Source organism: Amyelois transitella, chromosome 14, assembly GCF_032362555.1.
Source record: "Amyelois transitella isolate CPQ chromosome 14, ilAmyTran1.1, whole genome shotgun sequence".
Classification (NCBI taxonomy): Eukaryota; Metazoa; Arthropoda; class Insecta; order Lepidoptera; family Pyralidae; genus Amyelois; species Amyelois transitella.
The window spans coordinates 2,880,388-2,907,213 of NC_083517.1; the positions used below are offsets into that span (position 1 = coordinate 2,880,388).

Genomic DNA, 26,826 nt, shown 5'->3' on the forward strand with positions numbered 1-26,826 from the left:
TCTTATAATCCTTATAATCAAAATATTTTTCATCATTGTGGCGAGTAGGGACACACGTCACCAGCGCTCAGTAGTCGTGAAGACTGACGACATCTCAAATGTCACGCGCCAAAAGCGCGTTTGTTTAATCGTGATTTTAAGAATTTCACGGATTGAAGCATAATTACAACCTCCGACTCAACATCTTTGAAACTGCAGTTCCCCAGGCATAACACCAAACCTGGCGGAAGATCTTGTCTTTGCGCAAGTTACCACTGTTCATCAAGAAAATTTTACCTAGATCAGATGAAGAGAATGAAGATATCAGAGATTTAAGACTCGTGAGTCTTAACTGAGCGAACTGTTCCCAATATAAGTAAGTACACGAAACTTCTTAAGTGTCGTCTTGAACTCTTGACTTCAACTCAAATATTTTTATATTTAAAGTGAATAAAAATTTATGTTTTTGTAAATTTTCATGACTATGTCTGTAGCTCTTATAAAACAATCCAAAGAACTGAAACATCATGACGTTTGTTGAAAATCTTCTATTAATATTACCTATTTTTTTTTAATTTTTTTACCACAAATAGAAATCTATAAGTATTAGATCCAAATGCTTTGTTAACCATCGGAAGATATATGAAATACGATACAAAACCCTCTGATCCCAGTACTATTTATAACCTAGTAGTCATACTAGTAGAACAAGATTTCAAACTGGTAGAAATGAAATAGCGATGAACTTACTCGCCAAATAAAATACCTACGTGTACTTTCGTTGATTCCTGGAGCATGATATGTACGACGTACGCGAATGAGGGTTACGTTTATATCTGTTACCCCTTTAATAAAATTATTTATATATATTGCAACACCTCGAAGGGGATTCCTCCTTAAATGAATTCCGTAAATACCTATTAAGAATTTATCATGAGATTCATCCATTTATCTTTGGAATACAGGTCTAGAAACTTCGCAGTGAATGACGTAAAACCAAGCATGTATGACACGTCCGTGCATAGGGATGCCTCTTTTATTTAAATGTCGATATCGATACTACCGTGACCTCATAATTTTTTAGTATAATTTAATTAAACACATAAATCTTCTAAAAGACCACCTTATATACCTTCAAAAACTGAATCTTTTGTAATAAAGTACATAATCCTTAAATGTTATATTTGAGTATTTTGTAATTTAAGACTCATTTTCGAGCGGACGGACGAATTCGGTTGGTTCGGATACATTTTCAGCGGGATTGTTATTCTGCTAGCAGTTGCCACGTAGGTACTGGACAAAGGTTAGGTAAAGACTACCCTAAACTGATAAGCTTACCTGAAGAATCTAGAGACTAGATTACTCCTCCAAGAAAGGGGTGTAATTTTTTTATTGTTTATCCGAGAAAAACGTTTTATGTGTGTATGGAAATGAAAATGTTCTACTTGCGATCGTTTGGTTTTGAAAGATAGAAATAAATGATTGTTTTGTTATCGATATGTTATATAAAGGATATCGACAAACTTCTTTTCATTGCATTTACTTCACAAAATGACGCAATATAAATGCAATCTGTCAGTGTCAACTGTCAAATGAAATAAAAACCAATAAAAACAAAGCTCAACTCAAACTAAATAGCACTGCAACACCTCAGTTCAGTGGCAAGTTTACAATCAAACTGAACGTCGTTTCTTCCGAAAAGTACATATTTTAATAAATTTGAGCCAAAAGCAAGAACCGAGGTAAGACATAATCACGTAATAATTTAACTCACCTTGAATATCCTAGATACGTACAAAAACTACTAATTAATTATAAATCTTCTAGACCGTAGTACCTACATAATCTGTAGTGATTTCATTGGGAACCATCTTATATTTTGTGCGGGTAAGGAACGATAAATATTGTGCAACGTGCAATAAAATCTCAAATTGTCTTCATAGGCACCTGATATTATTGTTTTCAATCTCTACTTGTTTGTAACTATTAGCATTATTGTGTATTTGAATACTTTTGTTGAAAATTATCTACCTGCATCCTTCTAGCTTATGCGTGTAGGTATTATTTACTAAAACAATGTAATTTAAACTATATTCCTACAAAATTTCGTCAAAATTGGTCCAAGAGGTTTAGCCAGCCTTAGCCATATTGACAGTTTTCACATTTGTTAGATTAGTTAAGGGGTTGTTATAGTATGAACAATATTTATAAGAAATTGTATCAGAAAAAAGTTGATCTATGGTAGGAATGGGTAAAAGCCATTTTGTTACTTTGCGGAATCAAATGTAGGGTAGGTATTTAAATTCAATGTACATAACTATCTAGTCAATTTAAATTAAACACAATGTGGGATCACCCACCAAATGGCAGGCTATTGTAATATTTTTATCATAATTTAGGTTCATCAAATAATTTCTTGTGTAATCTGTATTTCAGATATTGTTGAATCACAGAAAATAAGCAATAATTAAAATGGGAAGAGGAGGTAAGTGAACTTCATCTTAGAATATTCGATAGTTTTTAATTATTTTTAACCTTAATAATTTGAAAACCATCAATCAGGTATTATTGGTGTAAACCTGAATAAACCATTCTCAGAATAAAGTCTTTATGTTCAAAGAGTCAAGTCAGTTAGGGTACTATGATTTATTTTGCAATAAAATTAATATAATGTATTAGATAGTAGCATACAATGATAGAAAAATATAAATAAATATATTTTTTTAAAATTAAAACACACCACAAGACGTAGATGTGACTATAATATGTATGTATGTATCTATTATAATAGTCAAGACTGCATATAGCTCCAGCCATAACCATTTCCATAATATAATGCAAATACATAAAATCACACCTCTTTTCACATTCATAACTCTGTATACACAACCTTCTTGGTTTAGGGTTGACTCTTGACCTAAATATTTATCAGGATGTCACTGATTTGATCAAAATTTGATTTCATTACACAATATTTCGGCAGTTGTATTCAATTCAATTTTATTGTGGCTCTTGATAATTGATAGTATAGTGAAACAACTATAATAAAATTTATAGGCAAGAAGAAGGACAAGAAGAAGGAGGAGGGTGAATTATCGGCTGCTGACATGAGTCTGAGCGAGCCATCATCCTCTTCTGTACCAACATCAGACGAAAAACCAAAAGAACAGGAAAAACCAAAAGAAGAGGTAAAACAAGTAATCTAAATTTAATTTTGACATTTGGATCTCAGTGACACAGCAGTAGGATCCTTGCCTGTAGCACACAAGGTCCCAGGTTCAAATTCATAATATTGTTTTAGTATGTGTTAGATTCTCCTTCAAACATTGGGGAGGTCCAGCAGCTTCGTCTAAACACCTCACTTACTCAGGATCATGGAGAAAGGCACAAGCTGTTCTTACAATGATAACCATATTATTTATTTTATCTTATATATAAAATTCTCATGTCATAGGTAATGTTCATTCCTGTAATTCTTCAAAATGACTTAACCGATTCTCATGAAATTTTGTGAGCATATTGAGTAGGTCTGAGAATCGGTCAACATCTATTTTTCATACCCCCTTAGAGATAAGGGTTGTCCACTCTGAACATTTTTTTTAACTTTTTGATTTATATGGCAAAACAACGTTTGCCGGACAGCTAGTTTGTTTATATATTTATTTACATCAAGGAAAAAGTAAAAATTGAACTTAAACTAAACAGAAATTTAGTACAAGGACACTACTTATTTGTAGTCAAATTTCTTCCAGTAGTATTTTTTGTTTCTAACTATAATTAATTATAGACAGATTCTAATGATGTTTTTCTCAGATATAGTGTGTTTTTGGTAAAAACTTTTGGCTTTTAAAACTGAAAATTACAATAAAAGCAAAGAAGGAATGTAATTATATTTAGGAGCATATTTATTTATTGATAACTCTATTGAGCTTTAGAGCTATTTAATGCAAAAATGAAAAAAGCAAGGTACCTATATCTGGGATAGCGGAAAAAGAAATTATTGAGAACCCTGAAATTTTGGTTTGAAGACATGATTGAAAATTGCGGAAAGAAGTAATCGGGAGTATAAGCAGGAGGCGGGAATGTGAAAAGCACAACAACAATTGTGCATCTTATTTTTTTTTTTGAGCTCCTTGGTAACCACGCATGCTGCACTGTCGTGTTGTGCGATAGGAGAAAAGGTTAGAAACAATAAATACTTATAAAATGGCGCATTCAATATCTATTTTATAAAAAAGGACAAAAGTTTAAAAACGTTTGTACCAGTTTTTTAGTTGGATCAAGCCTAATACATCTGACGAAATCAAATCGGGGCAATAGTTATTGCGTTTTGCCAATACAGACAGACATAAATTTTAAAATTGGCTTTTGTAGGCCATATATCCCTATATATTATATATTTTTTGGTAATATCTTTCATTCATAGGCCAGTTACTATTTTATTATGAGTATATGTTTGGTTGATTTCTTTTGTTTCACAGGAAGACTATGAAGGCGGCCTGGGGGTTCCAAAAAGCAGGAAGCGTAGACCGAGGAAGAAGCCTTCAGCAGCGGCGGTCGAAGCTGCCGCAGCCGCCGCAGCCGCCTCTTCTGCTTCCACCTCCGCGATACCAACGACACCTACCGGCCCTGTAACCCCCCAAATCCAAAGTGCTCCCCAGACTCAAAGTACCCCCCAGACTCAAAGTACCCCCCAAACTCCATATTCCCCTCAGAGTTCTTTCACTATGCAGTCTCCTCAAGATGTAGGAGAAGCGGTGAGTTGGTAGGGAAGTTGACATGAGCGACTTTTTTTTAAGCCGTGTAGTTCCCAGTATTTGAGAATAGGACCCTTGTATCTCTTGTTTATGGATTCCGTTAAATGTGAAGTTTGTTTATCGGTCTGGTAGTGAAAAAAAAAATACACAAGTCTATGAATAGGACGGAATAGACACTTTATTAAAGGAATCTTTCGCGTGGATGGTGTAAAAGGCGACCAAGGGTATATGTAGATTCATCTGGTGCATTTTACCATGTTGGTGTATGTAATAATGAATAAAAATATAGTGTTTGCCAGCTGCTCCTCTTCCCGTGCAGATTGTAAGTGTCACTAAACTTGGGATTCTTTATTAAGGTGATAGGCTAAAGGGAGTATTATCACTAACTGAATCTCAATTTCATCATTAAACTAAATATTTTGGCAAATGTCTTACATGTAGGGGTAAAAGACCTAAAGGTTCACCGCGTCGAGCAAGTAAACGCGAGTTTGTATGGAGTTGCATTAGTGCCATCGCGTTACCACTAGGTGGTCAAATCACATACAAATTCGCGTTAACTTTATCGACGCGCTTGATCGACTAAATCTCGCACTAACCCCTCTGATATATGCATGTACGTATGAATCTTGAAAAGGTTCTTTTTTTGAAAATAGTTTTTGTCCAAAGCTACTCTATTTTTTATTTCGTTAAAGGTACGCCATTTTGGATTAAGAAGTGTGAAGTGGCGTCACACTACTTATTATGTATTGTCGTCCAAACTAAACGTGTATACAAAATTTCAGCTCAATCGGTTGAAGATATCTACTAGTGTTCAAAGATTCCAACCAAAAATACATACTTACATGCAAACATGCACTGTATGCATGTGAGTATGTATGTTCGGTTGGATATCATTTAAATTTTTAAATAGTTGAAAACGCAACTTTTACTGACGCCAGGAGGACGATGATCATGGTACATTCAAGTGTTTATTCCACAGGCTGGCCCATGGGGCAGACGAAGCATGCCCGTTAGCCAAGACGTGAGACGCAGCTTGGCGTTCAGTCAAGGCGAGCAAACAGGGTTCCCGGGCCCCCAAACAGGACCCCCGGGATTCTCAGGCTCTCAAACAGGACCCCCGGGATTCTCAGGCTCTCAAACAGGACACCCAGGGTTCTCAGGCCCTCAAAGTCCTCCATACCTTCAAAGCCCCCCACGGCTCCAGACTCCCCCACGCCATCAGACTCCCCCACGCCATCAGACTCCCCCTCGGCTTCAGACTCCCCCTCGCCTCCAGACTCCCCCTCGCCTCCTGACTCCCCCTCGGCTCCAGACTTCCCCACAATACCAAAGCCCTCCCATATATCCTGGCCCGTCTACCTCTCAATCGCCCATGCAACCTGGTCCAGCACCAACCTTTTCACGTAGTGGGAGCCAAGTTGGTGGACAAACACCAGAGGAGCGTAAATCAAGCGGAACAATATGCCGTTTCAAGATACCACGGAAAATCGAGGGCAGATCTGTGCCGGCAGATATAGTGATGGTCCACACAAATTACTTGGAGATGACCTTTAAGAATTTGAATATTGTGAGTATTGATTGAATATAAATAAGTAGCGACCAGTCCCGGCTTCGCACCGGTTATATTTATACATATTAAAAAAAAACGAATCAATATCCGTTATGTGGTTTTAAGATACAGACATAGGGACAGACGCGGGAAGCGACTTTACCGTTTTGACTTTAAGGGAACCTAAATTTGTTAACTGGTCTCAAATCTTTTTTTTATACTGAATGTATGGTTATAGTGTAAAACAATATTTTAATATTGACCTTTTTGGCTTTGTTTGTTCAACATATTTGTATTGTTTCAGTCCCGTTACGATGTATCATTCAAACCGGAAATCAAGAAGCTATTGCCGAAGGCGTTCGAAGAAATCAAAAATAAACATTTCTCTAATTCTTTGATAGCTTTTGATCAAGTAAAAAATTGTTACTCGCTGACACCTCTCCCAGGAGTTGGGGAAACTGAGAGATTCTCCACGGCCGTATGTATCCCAAAAGCATTCTAAAATTAAAAATAAATAAGTAAATTCGTCCTGTTCGCATTGTGGCATTGTTTTAGTAAAACGTCACAGGTAAGAGAGATGAGATAATTTAAAAAATAGATAGAAAAAAGACAATCTTTATTAGAACTAGTTTAAGAAGTGAAGAGTGCCGCCGGGGAGACCGAAGCGGCGGGAACATTGTACCGATTTTGATGTTACTTTTCCATCGTTGTAGCAATTAAACTTCGTCACATATATACATACAGTTAGGTACGTCTTTATCCCTTGAGGAGTAGACAGAGCAAACAGTCAGAGAAAATATTGTAAAGCCACTTTAGCTGTATGGCTTCATGATGGGATTGACATTCAGATACTTATTTTATTTCCTAAGCCATGTGACTGTAAATTGCAATAGTTTTTGCTTGCATTACAAACACACACATGTATCCATACATCCTTACTAACCCTCGTATTTATAATGTAGGACGTATTACAGGATAAATACTAGATTAAACATACATTTTGGAAAAAATATAACAGCACTAACATAATGACGTTTGAGTTAATTTTTCGTTTCCAATGAAAACGCATAACGAAGAACCAATAGGATCTCTTCGCATTTCTAGCCCCGCTTAGCACAGCCAATAGGATGGCTTCGTTTACCTAGCTTAGCCACTAGGCTATTGCAAATATAATTAATTTTCTGTCCATCTAAGGGTCAAGCTCTTTCTATCTCGCCAAAGACATGTGTTTATTAATTCCGTGTAGTTTTCAGCACTTTAGAATAGAACTGCAACTTTTTCATGTATGTCGTTATTTTAGCAACTTGTCACTATTTGCATCCAATTCCATCATAAAGCCAAACAGCTGTACGTGGTCTTTTAGATCAAATTTAAAAAAAAAATCATTATTATGGAACATTCAAAATATCAGTTATCATATCTTTTGGTTTCACAACATTGATTGACGTCAAATAAATTACTTAAAACTAAGTTTACTGCCGCTTCCAATGCGGCTGTGCAGATGAAGCGGTAACAAACTGCAGCATTTTCTTCAATAACGTCAACTTCACAATTATCCAAAATTATCTAATTCTAGAATAGGAATGTGGAGGAGAGAGAAGACATTATCATAATATTGATTTAATTGAAATTTTAATAATAAAAAAATATGTTTTAAAGCAATGTCAAATTTAAATAAATCGATGTACAGAGTGTACTGAATTTTGTTTTGAACTTACTATTAATCTTTACGAGGTTCCTGTGCCAATCTCAAGCCAAATGTTTTTCTCATTCAGGTAATCATCAGTTCTATAATAAGCCTTTTCACATAGTATCTTTACATAGTCTTTTCAAGGTTGCTGGCTCTGTCTACCCCGCAAGGGATATAGACGTGACTATATGTATTTATGTGTATGTCTTCTTCTTGTTTATAGGTTGAAGTACAAGATAACCACGGAAGAAAAGTGAAATTTGATGTGGCCTTTAAGTTTACCGGCGAAGTGCCTTTTAGCAAAATCAGAAAGTAAGTATAGTCCAGGCTGTGCCGTCTGGTTCCTGGTACTTAAGAATAGAACCATTATATGTCTTTTCCATGGATGTCTTAAAAGGCGACTAAGGGATAGGTTAATAGACTTGGGATTGTTATTTTAATTGATGGATGGGCTAGCAACCTGTCACTATTTGAATCTCAATTCCATAGCTTAAAGACGGAATTTTGATAAATAAATTAGGCCTTTTATTGTTTGGGAGACTGTTGGCTCTGTCAAATCTCTCTGATAAAGACGTGATTATATGTAGGTATGTATGTAAGTCCATTCGTTAGGTACACATACGAGTAGTATTAAAACTTTTATAAGTCACTTGTATTTGGTCTCATTTTTGTATGGCGCAAAAATATTTGAACTTATCAGCCTATCAGAGCGCGCCGTTTGTACCTGCGAACTATAAGATAGCAGGAGATATTTGTTATATTTGTTTTTGGATTATAAGTTTAATGTACTTTTAATAAGCTCGTTATTTTATTGTTTTTTTTTTTTCGGCGGTAGGTTACGCTTCTGTACATTAATATATAAGCACGACGAGTTGTTACAAAAGGCTATACATAAGGGTTTGAATAGTAGACTACCATTTATACATTACATACATTTTATAATATCTATAATTTACTGGGTAGACTGAGCCAACAGCCTTGAAAGACAGAAAGCCAAATGAAGCTAAATAGGTACTTATATTGTGACGGGAAAAAAGTTTTTTAACTGTTTTCCGTGTTTATTACCTACAATTTTGTTTTTATATAGTTATATGACGACTGGCGGCACTTCACTTAACCCGCCAAGTGAAGTGATTCAATGTATCGATGTTATTTTGCGGCAGGGCGCCTTGGAGGCCTATGTAAAGGTAAGTTATTATTATTTTAATATTTTTAAAGTCTCCTCTGTATCTCTGTCCTCTGTTTCATACAAATGTATAGGGTTACTTTGAATTAATTAGAATCCTGCTATTGATTATTGTATGATAAGAACAATGAACATTAATTTTATTTACTTTATATCTCCATAATAATGTGTGTGGTTTAAAGTGAAATATGTGCCCAATGTTTAATTAATGGATTAGAACCATGGACTTTAGTTCCGGTTACATCCTCACCCTTTATTTAGAGCCTGAGTTTGCGTGATATTTAAGGATGCTTTTACTGTCATGCGTTTAATCGCCCGCATGAGGATGCTTACACGCTTTTGGCTACATGCACGACAAAGAATTCCCAAGTTGGCGTGTCGCCTCTGAAAAGTGGTTCTGATTAAAGTTATGCGTGCGACTCGCGTCACAGTAGAATCAAGACTGAAGGCAAACACGCAGAAAAACACGCGGACGGAGTGTGGCTTGAAAAAAAGTGAAGCATCGTAATGGCGTCGTTGTACGTAGTCTGAGAAAACTTAGCATTTCTTGAGATAATCTTTGACGCATTTGTGACGTAATGGCGGCTGACTGTCACACTATTAGTGTGCGTGAGACATGGGCTGGCATACTATTAGTGCTTCATTTTTCCGTTTTGCAAATCTCCGTCCGCCCCTTTTTCTACGTCTATTACTGAAGGCAAAAGAAGAGCCCGGATCCACAAAGTATCCAATCCGCGTTACGAGCGCGTTCTATACACATGATAAGAAAAACATGTTTGAACATTTACGTAGAGCTAATTGTGGCGGTTGTTGTCAAAAACCAAAAAAAAAAAATTATTATGTATATATGAATTGGGTTTTTTTTTGTGAAATTATTTCCATATTTTTTCATATTTCTATTTTTAACAGGCAGGCAGGCAGTTTTTCAAGAGGCCGCGACAGCCTATCGACCTTGGCTTTGGTCTTGAAATGTGGACGGGCTTGTTCCAGTCCGCCATATTCACTTCGAAATCTTTCATCAATATTGATGGTTTGTTTGTGAATTTTTGTAAATAACACCAGCATAGAATAGAATGTATAGAATTTAACGGTGAAAGTATTTTCATGATCTGTTCAGTATTTTCGATGAGCCCTTAAAAGTTACAAACTTACCTCTTTATAATATTAGTATAAGACATAACATATATATGACAGAAATCAAAGTATGGTTTGTATTTCATTTAACTCCTATGAAAAAATTACAGAAAATTTATAGTTTTTCGAGTCCATATGTCACCGCCACCGTAGCTCCCGAACGGATGAACCGATTTAGATATTTTTGTAAGGTGATTTAGTCAGGATTGTTCTCAGCTATGATTCATGGAAATCTGTCCAAGATGTCCGTCGCTACAAAATGATGGATAATATTTGACAAATAGACCATTCAAAAATAGACCCTAAACATATAACGGTAACACACACAAAAATTGACAAAACTTCTAATCTTCATTGTAATATTAGTCATAAGGATATGAACTTTCAGTTTGAACGGCCGAATATAATAATTTGTGTCGGACACATTTTGAGCGGGATTTGATTCTATAAATAGTACTTATATGTATGGAAATCACGTATTTTTTCTTCCAGTTGCCCACAAAGGGTTTCCTAAGGCCCAAAACTTGGTAACAACGTTGATAGATGATTTCAAACTAGAACCAACAATGGAACTAGAAAAGCAGAGGAATAAGCGATCATATGAATTGTTCCAGGCATTCCTTAAAGGATTGAGGGTATGTTTCTTTTTTATTTCTCATTGTGACGTTTAGGTAAAACGTCGCAAGTAAAGGAGATGAGAAGTAATTTGAATCACGTACGATACGTACAACTCTTTTCCGTGGATGTCGTCAAAGGCGAATAAGAGAATAGGCACATTCTAGTACAGCTTTTACCATGATCTAATAAAATTTAATATTAGTTAGTGTTCACGCGTAGCAAGAATAACTAAACGCCGCTTCATATGCGGGTAAAATTGCGTAGGCGTATCTTATAAATTGAATATGTTCAATATCGCTTTGTCGTTATATTTTAATATTTATTATATCAATAAGACGACACCTTGTATTTTACCTTAATTTTGAAAATATTTTTTTTCTATTACAATACAATCAGTTTTTATCTTTTTAACAATATACCAATTATCAAAGTATCTGGATATTTACCCTGGACAAAATTTATCTATTTTTTCAACCTCTTAGTAATTAGGGCATTATAGGGAAATAGTATAACGGCGGGAGAGTCGCTTCGTGTAAAAACCTGACTCACCCAATTCAGGATCATGGGCAATTTATGTACCTCGGGTTTCTCTCCAGAGACCTACCAACAAAGGAGACCCAATATGTATTTGAAATTAATGTTTTTGTTGTTTTTTCTTTTTTTTTTATAATTGTTTATTTTTTTACATAAAAACATCAAAATGTAAAAAAAAAAACTATGTTTTTTGTGTGGTCAATATTTAATGTTATTTGTTAAATGTTCTTAAGGTTATAGCGCCTGTGGCCAGTCAAAAAAACGTGAAGCGGGATTTCGTGTGTAACAAGTTAGTCAAATCCGCTAGAGAGCAGACATTCGACTACACCGACACGAGTTCAGGCACGACGGAGAAAAAGACGGTCCTAGATTTCTTTAAGTCTAAAAATATCACGTATGTTAATATAATATTATTATGTTTTTTAAATTTATTTATTAAGTTTAATTTTTTTGCGTGGTTTCCGGCACTTTCGAATAGAACCTATCCACATTTTCCTCCCCATGGATATCGTAAAAGACGACTAAGGCTTAACTTGGGATTTCTAAATTCCATCATAAAAGACTAAAAGGCCATCAGCTGTAAAGCTACCTTACAGCTGAGGGCCTTTAAGTCTTTTTAAAAATGGGCTCTGTCTACCCTGCTAGGTATGTAGACGTGACTATATGTATTTATGTATGTATGTAAAACCTTTTTTTAACGTTAAAAATGTTTTCGCCTTAAGTCACACGGCCGGATCGAAAAGTATTATAATATTATTTTCAAAAAATATTATTTTTTGGTATGTAAACTTTTTAAGGTTTTCTATTTGTTCAGCTGGTTAACTAGTAAGGAATACCAAACGACATTAAGTCCGCCTTTTGTACATTTTATTTTTTTGCCATAAAGTTTAAAATAATCACCAGTGTCGAAATTTTTTTTTTCCAAAATTCTACTAATTCCAATTGCGTTTTGTATTCTGCCAAATAATCATTTGAATTCTCATTTTGAAAACAATATTCCATTCCATTTAAATAATATTAATACTGTGTTAATGCGTCTTTTTTTGTTTTTGTTTTAAGGATACAGTTTCCGGATTTGAACTGTGTGTGGGTCGGAGGGAGGGACAAGAATATATATTACCCAATGGAATTGCTGGACGTGGCATTTGGCCAGGTAAGGATACATGTGGTTGTTAATATACATACATAAATATCTGGGCCAATAAGGGGCTCAACTTTTTCACTGAAATTTTACGGCGAACGAAGTCGCCGGCATTGGCTAGTATTTACTTCATTATACGATTTAAACTTTAATATACTTTAACAGGCTCTGAACAGGCAACTGAATGAAGAACAACTAAAAAGAATGGTGATAAACGCGGCCACTCCGCCAAATGTACGCAAGGCGAAAATTGAAGAAATTATCAGAGATGTAAGTATTTTGTTCGTTTGTCTTTTCTTACTCTTGTTGTTAGTTGGATGGTTACATCTTGACCTCTCTTGAGACGAGCCTGGTCTCAAGACAGGTGAAGGCCTTTGACCATGATGCTGGATTGGGTGAGTCAGGTTTTTACACGAAGCAACTACCGTTTGATCTTACAAAATGAAATATCATATATCAAAATAAATACTTTAGTTTGAATACTAACCGATGATCTTACGGTGAAAAAAACATCGTGAGGAAACCTGCACATTTCGGCAACTGAATGTGTTGTTACCATGATCGATTAAATATTGGTCTGGTTTACTTTACCTGAAAAGTTGGCGGAGGTCAAGTGAGACTAGCTTTGTGTAAAAACCTGACTCACCCAATACAGGATCCCTGGTCAAAGGCATGCCCTGGGTTCCTCTACAGAGTGAGGATGCAACCGGGACTAAAGTCATAAGAAAGAAAATGAATACTTTTGCTAGTAATGTCTAACTTTTTTAGAAATGTGTTTTAAATTAATAGGCATTTAAAGTTTGTTAACCTTTAAACACGTAAATAAATGGATTGTAGCTGATCGCGGTATTTAATAATGGATCAACCTTTATTCTACCTTGACCGATGCTAAACTTTTTTCCACTAATATAACTGTAAAAGTCAATTAAGGGAAGGGCTTATAAACTTGGGATTCTTTTGAAGGAGATGGGCTAGCAAGAATATGATGCTCAAATAGCAGAATCTCAAACATATATATATACATAACACGTCTACATAAACATATTTATTTTGCGGGGTAGACAGAGCCAGCAGTCTTGAAAAGACTGATAGACCACGTTCAGCTGTTTGTATTAATGATAAAATTGAGATTCAAATATTGACAGGTTGCTAGCCCATCGCCTAAAAGAAAAATCCCAAGCCTATAATCCTATAGTCGTCCTTCACTAAGTCCATGGGAAAGATATGGAGTGGTTCTGTTCTAAAGTGGTATAATCTACATGGCACCACGACAAAACAGCGGCCAAAACCATTGTTTATTATACTAAAGTTTGACGGCCTCTGTGGCGCAGCAGTAGTACGCTTGTCTGTGACACCGGATGTCCCGGGTTCGAATCCCGGTCAGGGCATGATGAGAAACGAAACGTTTCTGATTGGCCTTGGTTTTGGATGTTTATCTGTATAAGTATTTATTATAAAATTAGTATCGTTGAGTTAGTATCTCGTAACACAGGTCACGAAATTACTTCGAGGCTAACTCAATCTGTGCAATTTGTCCCGTATATATTTATTTATTTATTATTTCACTTTTTCAGATGAAGTACTCCAGCAATAAATTCTTCAAAGAGTTCGGTTTGAATATATCGAATAGTTTCTACGAAGTGGATGCGCGTATTCTACAACCGCCTCCGTTGGAAATAAGCGTGGGGAAGACGATTATACCCAGGTAAGTTAATAAAGTTAATAATAGTAAAGCAAGTTACTAAGTAGAAGTGTGCCGTGTGGTTCCCGGCACCAATACAAAAAAGAATAGGACCACTCCATCTCTTACCTTTCTCCAATGGTTATCCAGTTGCCTGAATGTGATTTTTGTTCATACTCATTCATCGTTTATACTTCCGATTGCATCCTCACAGCTGTCGGCTTCTCACTATGTGTTTCCTTCATCCTGAATGCAACAGAAATTCTAAACATCATATTTTTGGCTTCTGTTGGTCTTATCTTACGAGTTATCCATATCGATATTTCGACAATTTTTTATTCGAGTACAGATATCGGTCATTTACTATTTTAATATGTGGATGGATGGGTATGGATTTAAATAACAATGAAATATATTCCAGGCGGGGAGAGTGGCGTCAACCAGGACTTTTGCAACCAGCTACGATGAACAACTGGGGTATCATAGCAGTGGATATCAATAGACAATTCTGCAGTATCACTGATATTGTCTCAATGGTAAGTGTTAATTGTCGGAGAATTAAAGTTTTAGGCCTTTGTATTAGATTCACAGGCGAGTGCAAAATCAAAAATACTATCGCACTTTTTATTCGTCATTTACTAGCTTTTACCGGCAGTTTCGCCCGCGTGAAAGAAAGAATGAAAGAAAAAATGTTTTTTTTTGTACATAATAATATATCAAGAACAGAAACCTTAATCTATAACACCTTTTGTACCAAAATACGCTGGTCTTCCGTGGGCATCAACGTGGAAAATAAAATAATAAAATAAAATAAATTAATATATGGCTGCTCTCTCTGTGAATTTAGCGCCATCTACAAAAAAGTGACGAAACTAGCACTAAATGGATCTTAATATATTACGCAAGGATCGTGTGCTTTCTTTCAAAAAATTAAGATCCATTTTTACATATAACACATATGTATCTGTATTTACATAACATTGCTTTCACCCAAGAATCTAGCACCCAAGTATATTGTTAAGCAAAGAGCGATGCTCTTACATACTACAACTGAATCATTAACAGAGATCGGATATTCGGATGCATATTTACCTAAAGTTGGGGTGTTGGGTTAGTATAGAACGTATTTTCTGTACCTCAAAAATTTCGGGATTCGGCATTGATACACTTAATGTTCTGATTATGGTCTGAACCTCATAAAGTTTTTGTACTGACTAAAAAATCACGCGGTATAAATTCTGGTAGGTAGGTAATTTTTTAATAAATATGATCATCCATCACTTATGTTTATAAAGGTGTTTATCATACCTAATATACGATAAGTTTCAATTTCTTGTTTAATAACATTTCAAGCAAGAATCCGCTTCCATACTTACTTAGCCGAAATATTAGTTTAGGTAAGTATGCATCCGATTATACGATCTCTAATCATTAATTATATTAAATGGATTCAATTCTTTTCGCAGCTTGTAAACGTCTCCAAGAGGTTGGGCATGAGAAGTGCCGAACCGAATATGAGACGTGAGAATGTCACCATGAACACGTTATACACCAATTTGAACGACGCTCAGAAAAAAAATTTAAATGTGCTGTTTGTTATCGTCGGCTCGCATTCTAGGGATCTTTATCACAAAGTAAGTAATTTTTTTGTAAATACATACAGTACATACATATGGTCACGTCTATATCCTTTGCGGGGTAGATGGGGCCAAATGTCTTGAAAAGATTGAAGGGCCACGTTCAGCTATTTGGCTTAATGATAGAATTGAGATTCAAATAGTGACAGGTTGCTAGCCCATCGTCTAAAAAAGAATCCCAAGTTGGTAAACCTATCTCTTAGTCGCCATTTACCACATCCATGGGAAAGAGATGGAGTGGTCCTATTCTTTTTTGTGTTAGTGCCGAGAACCACACAGCACTTTTTGTAAATCACGTTAAATATCTAATGAAAACGTAAATCATGAACACGTTGAACTTCATTAAATACTAGCTTTTACCCGCAGCTTCGCCCTCACGAATTGAGCGCCATCTTCACGCGCGAATTTAGATGATTTATTAGCGCCAACTACACCATTTATTTATAATTAAGAAGATACTCGTAGAACGCGCGAATTAGCGCCACTTATAAAACAAAACAGGTTTTTCGCAATTCCTATGCGATCATTAGTTTTTGCCTGGTAGAAAAGTAAATTCATTTTGTATTAACTAAATTTCAAGAAGATTGGTACAGTAGATATCGCGCGAAGACGTAATCAACGAATAAATAAACTTACTTTCGCATTTATAATATTAGATGGATAAAAACAAAAAAAAAATACTCGCTAATTTAAGATAAAAAATTTCAAAATAGTGCACAATGTCTCAGTGTGTTTGGACACCGCTACGCGTATCCAGCGAGGCGGCTTTCTCTTCTTCATCTTATTACTCGTAAACGTGAACGTGGCCATGCAGTCTTTTCAAGACTGTTGGCTCTGTCTACCCCGCAAAGGAAAAAGACGTGACCATATGTATGTATCTTATTACTCTCCACAGTCTTCATACCTCTTTCGCTTCGTCCACATTCATAACTGTCATATACTAACTTACTCTTTGATAACTCACTTCATGATAAAGTCATACTTACTCTATGAGATATCTACTACGGCGCATTGGCCTTATACAATATGTTGGTACATCATAGCAACCGTTACCATAGTGGATATCTCATAGAGTAAGTATGACTATCATGGAGTGTGTTATCAAAGAGTAAGTATATGGCAATAACTAAATGAGGTATTCTTACTTGACCTTTTGCCAGGGCGTCCTTAATTTGATTCTTTCCACACCTCCATCCATTCAATTTTTTATGTAAATTTTAAAGAAACTGAATCATTTTATTATTTTATTTTTTTAATTTAGGTAAAGCAGATTGCTGAACGTCAAATTGGCGTACTGACACAATGCATAAAGGAGGCCACGTTAAAACGTTTGAGCGATCAAACCATACAGAATATATTGCTAAAGGTATGTTTAATCCTTCGATCAATACTATACGCATTAATTATTTACAATAATTATAACTAGGCAATGTGAATTCGTCCACGAATCAGAGTTAAAAGATCTGATATATTTGTAAAATTGACATTCGGTAAAAATGCTGCACTGCACTTCGTTCCGCTTTTTCTATACTTGCGCTTTGAAAGCGGTAGTAGATATGATTAGATTTAAATATGTGGAAGTCAATATGTGATACCAAGTATCAAAAGTAAATAAATCTATTCTATTCTATTCGTGTTGATATGAGAACAAAATCAACCAAAAAAAAACGGCCGAACTTTCATTCGCTTCTTTTTCAAAATACATATTACGTATATCCCTTGCGGGGTAGAGAGAGCTAATTGTTTTGAAAGTAATAAATGGCCACGATGGCATCGAGATTCAAATAGTGACTGGTTGCTAGCACATCGCCTAAAAGAAGAATCCAATGTTCATTAGCTTCTCCCTTAGTCGTCATTTGCGACTAATCCATTGGAAATACGTAGTCTTATTCTTAAGTGGCGGGTACCACACGGCATTTTTATTGTAAACTAATGGAAAATTTTCAGGTGAATTCCAAATTGTCGGGTGTAAACCAAGCTATACCCATTCGATCGCTGCCTCGCTCTTTGGCAAACAGAGACGTAATGGTTGTAGGTGCTGACGTCACCCATCCTTCTCCAGATCAGGTGAATTATCAATACATACATATAGTCACGTCTATATCCCTTGCGGGGTAGACAGAGCTTAACAGTCTCGAAAACACTGATAGGTAGTTTCAATCCGATCTTTTTAATCAATTATTTTACTGCTAAAATAAAATTTTAGGTCATTAGCTTAAAGATATGTACTACGATTTGAATCGCAAGATTTGATCTAAATATATACAATTATTGCAAGTAAAATAAACTTTTAATTTTTAAACATTTATTAAGCTTTTTAAAATAGTAATGTTTTACTAAGTGAAGTACTTTGCCACGTTGAGCTGTTTGGCTTAATGATGGAATTGAGATTTAAATAGTGTCATGTTGCTAGCCCATATAAGCCTTTCCCTTAGTCGCCTTTTGCGACATCCATGGGAAAGAGATGAAGTGGTCCATTTCTTTTTTCTATTGGTGCCGGGAACCACACGGCACTTCTTTCATTTTTATAATGGAAGGCAAAATGTCATTTAAATTATTGTTTTTTTTTACCTTCCTGGCGTTTGTTTCCGGTTACATTTTCACCCCTCTGAAGGATAAAAATGCAAATAACATTCCACAAAGCATAAAAGATAAGACACTGGTATCTAGTTACTAACAATATTTTAAAGGATTTTTTTATAGAATAACGAAGGATCATCTTTTTAGAATAATTAAAGAATTACTAAAGAAAAACTAAAGAATAACTAAAGAATAGCTAAAGAATAACTAAAGAATAGCTAAAGAATAACTAAAGAATAACTAAAGAATAACTAAAGAATAACTAAAGAATAACTAAAGAATAACTAAAGAATAACTAAAGGATAACTAAAGAACAACTAAAAAATAATGAATAATCATTTCATAACATTTTTATTTCAGTCGTCTATTCCGAGTATTGCGGCTGTCACCGCATCTATGGATGACAAATGTTACGTCTACAACATTGAACTAAGCATCCAAACCCCTAAGGTAAAATCTTTATATTTTTTTGAGATTACTTACATACATATAGCCACGTCTATCTATCCCTTGCGGGGTAGAACAGCCTTGAAAATACTGATAGGTCACGTTCAGCTGTTTGACTTGTTTTTTGAGATTAACATACATACATAAATAAAATCACGTCTTTTTCCCGAAGGGGTAGGCATAGGCTGCATCTTTCCACTTGTCACGATCTCTGTAAACTCCTTCCGCTTCATCCACATTCGTAACTCTCTTCATGCAAGCTCGACAGTTCTGGGTATACTTGACTTGACCTTTTGCAAGAATGTCCTAAATTTGATCAAGGTATGTTCGTTTCTGAAAGAAAACATCTCATAAAATTTTCTCGCAAACAAATTGGTAGGCTTCATGTCTTGTTTTCACCTTGTTTAGTAGTAGACAAAGCGAACATTCTTGAAAAGACTGATAGGTCACATTCAGCTGTTTGACTTGATGATAGAATTGAGATTCAATTAGTGACAGGTTGCTAGCCCATCGCCTAAAAGAAGAATCCCAAGTTTATTAGCCATGGAAATATCCTTAGTCTTCTTTTGCTATATCCATGAGAAAGAGATGGAGTGGTCCCATTCTTTTATTGCATTGCTGCCGGGAACCACACAGCACATTGTCATTAACAAATTTATATTGTTTGAAGACTTTATCAAAATCCCAATTGACATTTATCGTATTTAATTTTGCAGAAAGAAATGATAGTTCAGTTCGAGGACATGATGGTTACCCAGTTCCAAATATACTTTAAACGCAACAACAGCTATCCCAGGAAGATTTATGTTTTCCGTGATGGAGTCTCCGAGGGACAATTTGCTGAGGTAATATAAATGTAAATCTAAACAAATTCGTCCGTCCGTTTGAAAGTGGATCTTAATATGTTGCATTAAGGCACACAATCCTCAAATGTAATGAAACAATTGCATATTTAACGATTGTGTGCTTTACCGCAGTAAGTTAAGATCCATTTCTGAATGAAATGTACCACTAAAATTACGTACAACAAAGTTATACATTAGTTCCAGTAGTTATATGGAATTGATCGAAGAATGTGGGGTAACATTCACATAAATTTGTCTATAAAGGGTGAAATTTTATTGGATAAGGACATTTACACAACATGTCCGGACAATTAAACTGATTGGGTTTAAAAAAATATAAGAAAAAAGTGAAAGAAAAATTTACTCTCCCATACAAATAAGTTGATCAGCCAATTGGTCTTAGTTTGGGAAAGTTAAATACCCTTTCCCTTGATGAAACTTATACCACCTTCAATAAATATGGGATTTATTTGATGGCTTCTTATGTGTGGTAGAGCGTTTGTAGCGACTGTAGGTCGTGGGTTCAACTCTCGGCCAGGGCATGATAAGAAACTTTTGCTGATTGGCCTGAATATAGTATCGTTGAGTTAGTATCTCGTAACAAAAAGTCTTTTAATTTACTTCGAGGCTAGCAATGTGTGTAATTTGTCCCGTATATATTTATTTGTTTATCATTTAGGTGATGAACAGCGAGTTACAAGCTGTTCACAAGGCTTACCAAAGGGTAGTTGGACCCAGACATAAACCAGAGAAACCCGAAGTCCTGTTCCTTTTGGTACAGAAGCGTCATCATACAAGGTAATTATTTGCGTTAATCTTAACTACATAGTATAAAACAAAGTCGCTATTTAAGTGTGTTTGTCTGTATGCTTAAATCTTTAAAATTACGCAACGGATTTTGATGCGGTTTTTTGTAACAGGTAGAGTGATTCAAGAGGAAGGTTTTTATGTATAATAACATTTATAATTTTGCACCCGTGCGAAGCCGGGGCGGGTCGCTAGTAATATATATATTATTGAGATCCTCTGACTTGGATCGACGCCGGCCGTAGAGGTAAAGTGCTGGATTAAAAAAACAAATATTAAAACAATGCAGGCCTGTTTCAAATCCCACCTCGGCCACCAATGATTCTTTGATGAGTTATGTACATTAGTTTGAGTGCTAACCGATGCTTTAACGGCGAGGGAAAACATCGTGAGGAAACCAACACATTTAGTTGAATGTGTAACCATGATCCAAGGTTCTCCTTTAAAGGTTGCGGATTCGCTTCGTGCACAAACAGTTCCATTGACGGCCTTAGTGGCGCAGCGGTAGTGCGCTTGTCTATGACACCGGAGGTCCCGGGTTCGAATCCCGGCCAGGGCATGATGAGAAACGAACTTTCTCTGATTGGCCTGGGTCTTGGGTGTTTATCCTACGTATATAAAATATAGTATCGTTGAGTTAGTATCTCGTAACACAAGTTTCGTACTTACTTTAAAGCTAACTCAATCTGTGTAATTTGTTCCGTATTTATTTATTTATAGCCGATGTGTGATTTAAATCTGGGGATAACGCTTTTTTATCATTAATTTGCTTATTTTTTTTATCTGACAGATTTTTCTTGAAAAACAATCCGAATTACAACGTGGAGCCCGGCACAGTGGTAGACAAGGATATAGTTCACGCCAGCGAATTAGATTTTTACATGGTACGTATTAGTTTGTTTATTAAGAAGTTGAAAATAATCGAGAAGTGTAGGGAGAAATCTTTACATACACATACATACATACATACATACATAAAATCACGCCTCTTTCCCGGAGGCAGAGACTACATCTTTCAAATTGCCATGATCTCTGCATACTTCCTTTAAAATCTTTAAGTCTAAAGAAGTCCGTAAGTGTAGCGGAATGGGATAAAAAAGAGATGACGCTTTAATTAAAACGTCAATTTTCAATTAGGAATCTATCCTGCGGGAACTCCGGGACAAAAAGTAGCCTTTGTTTTATTGTGGGTCTTCAGCTACCTACATACCAAATTTCATTACAATCGGTTCAGTAGTATTTGGTCGTACTTACATATAAAATTGGCGTTTGTTGGCGTGGAGTCTTTGACCAGCCTCAGTTGTTTAGTAGCTAGCTTTTCCATCATAGTTTTCAATTGCTGACAGTTAGAACGCGTTTTTATAACAAAATGCATTCCAAATTTAATTTAAGCGGAACAGACAGACGCGCAGACAGACTTTTGCATTTGTTATATAAGTAAAGAAATTTTCCAGGTGTCCCACAAAGCCATAAAAGGCACCGCCCGTCCCACGCGCTACCACGCGGTCTGCAACGACAGCGCCATGCCGCACGACGAGGTGGAACAGTTGGCCTTCTACCTGTGCCACATGTTCTCCCGCTGCACCAGATCCGTGTCATATCCGACACCCACGTACTACGCGCATTTGGCCTGCCTCCGAGCGAGATCTCTCACTCAGTAAGTAATTGATATTGTGTAGTTGACGTTGTTGAAGAAAATGCTGCAGTGCAGTTTGTTACCGCTCCTTCTGCACTGACGCCTCGGAAGCGGCAGTAAACTTAGTTTTTAAGTAATTTATTTGACGTCAACCAATGTTTTTAAATCATACGTTTTGACAATTATTAAGCGATATATAGTATCCTATAGTAATGAATATTTTCAAATTCAAATTCAAACTTTTATTTGTATCATATGAGTACAACAAGGTCTTCTTAAATTTATATGTATGTATACCAGATCTTCATATTTACCCTTTCGGATGTAGCAAACATTTATTATGTATTAGTAGACATACAAACTTATACATAAAGGTACCTACCTACTTAGTATCACATTATAATTTGAAATCTAATTAGAATTTTCCTTATATAAATAAATAAAGGGATAGGCTTATAAACTTAGGATTCCTCTCTTAGGCGATGGGCTAGCAACCTGTCACTATTTGAATCTCGGTTCTATCATTAAGCCAAATAGCTGAACGTGGCCATTCAGTCTTTTCAAGACTGTTGGCTCTGTCTACCCCGCAAGGGATATAGACGTGATCATATGTATGTATGTATGTATAAATAAATAATAAGAGGGTAGCTCTAGAAAGTCGAGATATCCAAGTGAAATATAATCTCTAGAAATTTCCATGTGCTGCTTTATTTAATGCTTTGAGCATCGGTTAGCACTCAAACTTATGTACATAACTCATCAAAGAATCACATTTACACGCGCATTTGGTGTTGTTTTGTAAGTTTTGCACTTCAGGCATAAATTATATTTGTAATTGGCTACATTAATATATTTTGTAAATCTTCTCTAAAAATAAAACAATTTCGATAAAAGCAATAAGTTTTTAATGAAACCAACAGCATTATTTCCGTAGTAATGTAACGTCATTATTTTTTATCACACGGCATTTATAAATGTCAATCAAGACATGGCTGGCGATTATACCTATACTGGATATAGGACTCAGACCGACGCCATATTGTTTCAACTTATATTCAGGATATTCAAAAAGGTTTTCCCTTCACAGCGGTGAAACTTTCGATAACGATGCATTGGAAAAGGAACCTCGTCGTCTGCGAGTCTTGGAATCTATTTGGAGATACAACCCCATGTTCTTCGTTTAAATTTGTATGAGCTTATATAGTCCATTTCTTTAGGTGCGAAATAAAGCTTGATATGCTTTGTTTGAAAAACAATTTTTTAAATTAATTATAAAAAAAAAACAAGAAACAAAATAAAGAACAGATGTCATTTGCTATTATATATCAATACTTTATTTTAGAAATTTATTTGATAAAAAGATACATCAATATTGATTATTTTTGCTTCAGTACGTATGTACCTAATAAAATGGACTATATTATATTGTTTTTGTTTTAACTTTGTGAGATATTATGTATTGTAAAATATGTGTGTTTTTTTATTATATTTTTATATTAAGTAATAAAATGAATCTATATAATTGATTATCAATAATACATTTAAAAAAGTTTAAAATATCTAAGATTTTTTCAATAAAAAAACTTATGATACCAAAAAAAAAAATGTTTGAAAATATATTTTTATGATTTAATTCTATTCCTATATTTAGAAAGAAACCTGTGATTTTTGGTTAATATTGTAAGACTGATTCATTTGCATTGACTTATTATTGCGTTTGATAATTAAAGTTAGGTTTTACCTATGTATTGCATTATTGCAAAAGATAGCTGCATTATTGGTGATTACAGCTAGGAGGCTGAATGTTATCGTAATTTGGAGGTAAAGTCTATTAAATTATGTGTCGATATGTTGTAGATACATTTAGTAGAATAGTTTGTTAGTCTGTAGTCTGTATCATAGTATTCAATGTCAAAATCTACGTTTGCTCGACATTAGTCAGATTCTACATTGGACTCGACTATACTACTGAGACTATCGACGGTAAATAGACATACTCCTACCTTCCGGTGTTAAAACAGGTTACATCCAAACCTTTTAGGAGAAGGGCCCAAGGTGCGCTGTTTGACAATGATCCTGGATGGGTGAGTCAGGATTTTACACGAAGCATCTTTTACAGGGGAAGCTTACCCTCATTGGATCTTGCATTCAGCCTTTAGTCGCCTTTTACGACATCCGTAGGAAAGATATGAGATGGTCATTCTATCAAAGTGGCAGGAACCACATAAAAAATTAACTCACTCATTATTTTAAAAAAATTCGGACTTACCCCACGATTACGAAATCAGCTTCCTTTCATATTGTAACTAAATGAGCAATCATCTATTATTTTGTTTTTTAAAAATCTGAAATTTGTACATAATTCAACGCCATTGAATCACCAAACGTTATTTTCAAGTAATAAATATTGCCCAAATCTTCGACAGGGTTTTCCAATAATATTTCTTGTAGTATATAATACGTTAAAAATAAAAATGTAATCAATATTGTAATACGTGTAGGCATTATGTATCTGGATGTTTTTATTTTATGACCGCCGCCGTCATGTTTACCGACCGATTGAATCGTGCTTTCGTCACGAACTCATTTCGTCACGAACTCAGTTCGTCACCATGTTCCGTAAAATTGGTATGATCTCTGCTGATCTGGTCTGATCCAGATGACAGCAGGATGGAACGATAAATATGACGTAGGTGCGAAAAAGATAGAGCATAATAGTATTGAATGTGTCATAGAGATATATTTTAAGAATTGATTCCTGAATTCGAAACTGGAAGGAGTTTTGAAGATTGATGTTTAAGATTATCTTTTCAATTATTTAATGTTTAGTTAGATGATGCCAATAAGAAGTTAACACCAAAAAAATTGTGTTAACTTCTTATTGGCATACGACATGCATTATTAAAGCCTTATACAAATCGATCTGTGACAGATGTCATATGCATACGTTTTATTGTCTGTCTTCAACGCACATACGGTATAGTTATCTTTTAATGTTGCTGTCACAAAGATCAACTTATAAGAATTAAGTATAGAAGCACTTCTGAAATTGCAAAATTTCTATAATTTTTTAAACACTTCGTATCCATGATGGCTGCCTTTTAATTCATATTTTTTGTTGTACGATAAGTTGTTAAATAAGTCTGCCTGTTATGTATTTGGGGAGTTATATTTTGAACTATGCTAAATTGCAGTAATAATAATCAGTAGAAAGTTAAAACATCCCTAATACATACAGTTTTACTTCAAATGTGTATTTTAAACATAATTATTACTAAGGAATTTAATCAGCTGACGAAAATAATTTCAAATTAATAATATCAAACATATTTTCCGGTATTTTAAATAACAAAATGTAAGTAATTTTATTCAAATAACCATTAATGTTTTTGGCAATGTTATTGTAATAAAAAGGTTTGTGCAGACAAGAGATTTTTTGGGTGAAAAATAAAACGTCTATTACGTATAAATAAGAGTTCTCGGACGGATTCACGTTCAGAATTCATCCAATCAGGTAACGTTTGCAGATAATGGTACACTTTGATTGGTTTGTTTCATAAATTTCTGATTTCGTATGAATGAAACTTATCGTAATGTAGGTAAAGTGAAGGTTTTAAAGTTAGCAAAACGAAGTACCTTACCTCCTTTACATAAATTTGTGTATTATGATCATTGTTTTCGCGCTATTTAATACAGGTACTCGTATTCTAGGCAAAAGTCTCTTCTCTGCGCTTGCCCCTACTAAATTTTTTGTTTTTTTATTTTTTATTAAATCCAACTTCATTAACCATTAAATTGAACAAATGATGGCCAGCGAAGTTGCCCAAAGTTCTTATCCATGAACCCTGATAAAACATCTTCTCCCTCCATTTTTATGATTACGGTTTACCTATAAGAGAGCGAGAGAGATATATATATTGTAAGTTGGGTGACCTTAGGACCGCTCCAATTTTGAATGACTCATCTCATTTCCGTGGATGTCGAAAAAAGGCGACAAGGGACAGGCACATTCATGTGTATCTTTAACATTGATCCAATATAGAAGAATGGAGTTGCTTCGTGATAAAGCCTGACCTACCCATTTCAGGATCATGTAACACAGGCCTCTCCAGGGAGGTGAGGATGCAACCGGTGTTAACCCTTGGAGGAAAAATAACCTTAGAGTGTTAGTTCATGAATTCATGAATGGGCTTAGTACTTCAATTGTTATCATAATTAGTGACATATGACAGGCATTCTAGTCATGTTTAGATACCGATGAAACGCACAATTTAATAATCTTAACGTCTTGATTGTAATCCGTATGTCTAGGTGATAAGGTTCAAGAATAATAAGCGAATAATGGATTACAATAATTTTTTCCCATGAATAAGTTATCTCGTGTACTTACTTCACCTTGACATCACTAGTTGTGCATAATTATTGTTATGTTTAACACACGAAAAGTAAGCCGACAAGAAGCTTAGGATACTTTGGTTTTGTGATAAAAACAAATGTTATGTGGTAAAGATGAATTTTTTTTTTATTATTTATGTGCAATTCTATCAGAATACTTAGAAAATGTTCTGATGTGAATACCAAAAGTTGTGAAGTTGGCACCAGATT

At 35.1% G+C, this 26,826-nt stretch overlaps 1 protein-coding gene and 1 non-coding gene across 3 annotated transcripts; both read left to right on the forward strand.

Annotated features, from left to right (window-relative positions):
• The first annotated feature begins 1,618 nt into the window (after positions 1-1,618).
• Positions 1,619-25,970, forward strand: LOC106130898 (protein argonaute-2). 2 transcript variants are annotated; one of them, XM_013329838.2, is made up of 24 exons: positions 1,619-1,721; positions 2,416-2,464; positions 3,037-3,167; positions 4,461-4,736; positions 5,716-6,303; positions 6,590-6,763; positions 8,199-8,287; positions 9,063-9,162; positions 10,071-10,191; positions 10,788-10,930; positions 11,681-11,841; positions 12,507-12,600; positions 12,754-12,858; positions 14,163-14,293; positions 14,691-14,805; positions 15,736-15,903; positions 17,168-17,272; positions 17,854-17,973; positions 18,847-18,936; positions 19,650-19,778; positions 20,458-20,576; positions 21,376-21,469; positions 22,040-22,242; positions 23,309-25,970. In XM_013329838.2, exons 2-24 carry the CDS (start codon positions 2,452-2,454, stop codon positions 23,403-23,405), a joined length of 3,366 nt encoding a protein of 1,121 aa, XP_013185292.1. In that variant the 5' UTR covers positions 1,619-1,721; positions 2,416-2,451; the 3' UTR covers positions 23,406-25,970. The 2 variants fall into 2 exon arrangements, with proteins under 2 accessions (XP_013185292.1, XP_060803916.1); XM_060947933.1 differs by having other exon boundaries at positions 1,625-1,682; positions 2,414-2,464.
• Trnah-aug (transfer RNA histidin (anticodon AUG)) lies at positions 21,073-21,144 on the forward strand. Its single transcript has one exon. It is a non-coding gene; the product is annotated as a tRNA-His (tRNA).
• Positions 25,971-26,826: the final 856 nt, after the last annotated feature.

Coding starts and splice junctions, on each gene's coding strand:
- LOC106130898 (XM_013329838.2), top strand. Junction 6,304..6,589: donor CCTTTAAGAATTTGAATATT/GTGAGTATTGAT, acceptor GTATTGTTTCAG/TCCCGTTACGATGTATCATT. Junction 14,294..14,690: donor GGGAAGACGATTATACCCAG/GTAAGTTAATAA, acceptor AATATATTCCAG/GCGGGGAGAGTGGCGTCAAC.